This window comes from Etheostoma cragini, chromosome 22 (genome assembly GCF_013103735.1).
Source record: "Etheostoma cragini isolate CJK2018 chromosome 22, CSU_Ecrag_1.0, whole genome shotgun sequence".
NCBI classification, from domain to species: Eukaryota; Metazoa; Chordata; class Actinopteri; order Perciformes; family Percidae; genus Etheostoma; species Etheostoma cragini.
In genome coordinates, this window is record NC_048428.1 from 21,445,182 (window position 1) to 21,447,606 (window position 2,425).

General features: G+C 40.3%; 1 protein-coding gene across 1 annotated transcript in view; it reads left to right on the forward strand.

The window, feature by feature from the left end:
* Positions 1 to 437: 437 nt before the first annotated feature.
* LOC117938278 (NACHT, LRR and PYD domains-containing protein 12-like) overlaps positions 438 to 2,425 on the forward strand; it is a 2,229-nt gene continuing 241 nt past the window's right edge. Inside the window, exons 1-3 of the mRNA XM_034862802.1 lie at positions 438 to 583; positions 1,488 to 1,585; positions 1,942 to 2,423. Of these exons, the coding sequence (XP_034718693.1) occupies positions 456 to 583; positions 1,488 to 1,585; positions 1,942 to 2,423 (708 nt within the window). The 5' untranslated portion in view covers positions 438 to 455. The remainder of the gene's footprint in view (positions 584 to 1,487; positions 1,586 to 1,941; positions 2,424 to 2,425) is intronic.

Below are 2,425 nucleotides of genomic sequence, written 5' to 3' on the forward strand. Positions count from 1 at the left end.
GTGTAAGCACATTGTGAGCAACAATGCTCCAAAGAAAAAATCCTTGTATGTGTCTTCATACCTGGCCAATAAAGCTGATTCTGATTCTGAAAAAAACCATATTTACATACTTATATTTACAATATCCACCTGCTGTAACCTGAGACAACAGATTTAAAGACAACTAACCAGGTCTGTCTGTCTGTCTCTGTCTGTCTCTGTCTGGGTGTCTGTCTGTCTGTCTGTCTGTCTCTGTCTGTCTCTGTCTGGGTGTCTGTCTGTCTGTCTGTCTGTCTGTCTCTGTCTGTCTGTCTGTCTGTCTGTCTGTCTCTGTCTGTCTGTCTGTCTCTGTCTGTCTGTCTGTCTGTCTGTCTGTCTGTCTGTCTCTGTCTGGGTGGGTGGGCGTGCACATGTGACTTTTGTGAATCACAGCCAGTGTTCCTGTTTTTTCTCTCAGACTGACTTGAGATCAGAAGATGAGTGAGATGGAGGAAGAGGAGGACGGAGCAGAGTCTCTGGGATCCGGCTGTCTGTCGATGAAGAGCGACCGCTCCAAAGAACATCCTCTTCTCTTCAGGAAGGAACCTGGACCCTCAGACTCAAAGTAAGAGCTGCCCTGATGAAGATCATGATGATGATGATTGAGGATGAAAAAAATGCTCCGCAAAAAGATTTATACTCGTGATGAAGATACTGTTTCAAACTAAGATGGAGCTTTTTGGGCTTTCATAGCCACAAACTTCTGTGTTGTGTTTCTGCAGCGAAACACGTGAGAACCGCCGTTTCAGAGTTTACATAAATACAACCAAAATATTCACATGTTTAAATAAAAATAAAGTTTAAATTAAAGGAATAACTAAAAAGTAAAAAAATAAATAAAAAATAATTTAAAAAATAAATAAAAAGTAACAAAATAAAAAGTTTAAAAAAAAAAAAAGAAAAAATATATATAAAAGTTAAAAAAATAAAAATAAAAAGTTTAAATGTTGTTCAAACGTTGCTGTAAAGATTTGCATTCTGAAAGAATGTCCTTCAGAAGAATTTATTATATTTCTCTCCAAATATTTAGTTGAATTAACTTTTCCTCTAACCAGCTGTTATGACCAAACGCTTCTGTTGTTTTCTGTAGAATATTTGAATGAATGCCTTCATTTGAGACTTGACAGTAGAAAGTGACATCACACAGAGACGCTGGTACATGCTGTGTCTTGGACTGTTGGTGTACCGTGACATTCAGACCACTTCTGATCTCAGGTCAACCCAAACTCAACTAAGATGTAGTAGAGGTGTTTGTATTAATTAACCTACCTACTACAGGCAGGTCCTTACATGTTTAATAAAACAGTTGGATAGGAAATGCAGTTATTAGGGTTTATAAAAGCAGAAGAGTTGAAATAAAAAGAACATTTTCATTGCCGACTGAATTCAAAGGAAACAGTAATACAATCAAATACATCAAATCAAATACAATCAACAAATAATTTGAGTTATAACGAAATGTTTCACAGAAAGAGGAAGATGAGTGACGTCTCTGAGGAGGAGCAGCCGACTAAATCCAGAACCAGAGCTGGTCTGCAGACAGCCAGTCAGACCTGCACCGTACAAAGTAAGTCTGTACATCTGTCTGATCATGTCTTTGTGTCTGAAAACATGTTGTAAAACAGTCAGAGCACGGAGACAGCTTTGACTGTGTAACTTAGTCCATTTCTTTAATGACACTTCCCCCAGCGTAGAACAACTCCAGACTCATAACAAAACACGCTTCAGCATCTCATCGTATCCCTCCGCCAACCTGTTAACTGAAGTACAGGCAGGGTAGGCCTACAGCATGTTATATAGCTCCCTTGTTAACTTAAGGAACAGAATACACTATGAAGCTACAATTGATGGAAATATAATGACCGTATAATGACCAGATTGTCAACTTTTTTTTTTTTTGTCTCACTTTTGTCTCGTTTCTAGTGAATGGTATTCAGCTTGAACATAAGATCAGTGTGAAGAGGGCATGTGAACGTGTTTCTGAAGGACCTGGTGAAACAGGAAGTGGAACATCTCTCAACAGGATCTACACTTCGCTCTACATCATAGACGGATGGAGTGAAGAGGTCAACACCCAACATGAGGTTCGGCAGCTGGAGATAGATTCCAAGATGGAGATCCTCCATGAAACTCCAATCAAGTGCAGCGACATCTTCAAAGCCTTACCTGACCAACAGAAGCGCATCAGAGTCGTCCTGATGATTGGCGTCGCTGGCGTTGGAAAAACCTTCTCAGTGCAGAAGTTCTCTCTGGACTGGGCCGAGGGTTTGGAAAACCAAGATATCAGTCTGGTGATTCCTCTTTCGTTCAGGGAGCTGAACCTGATCAGAGATGAGCAGTACAGTCTTCTGGAGCTGCTCCATGTTTTTCATCCAGCGTTGCAGAAGGTCCCAGCAGACCAGATCGC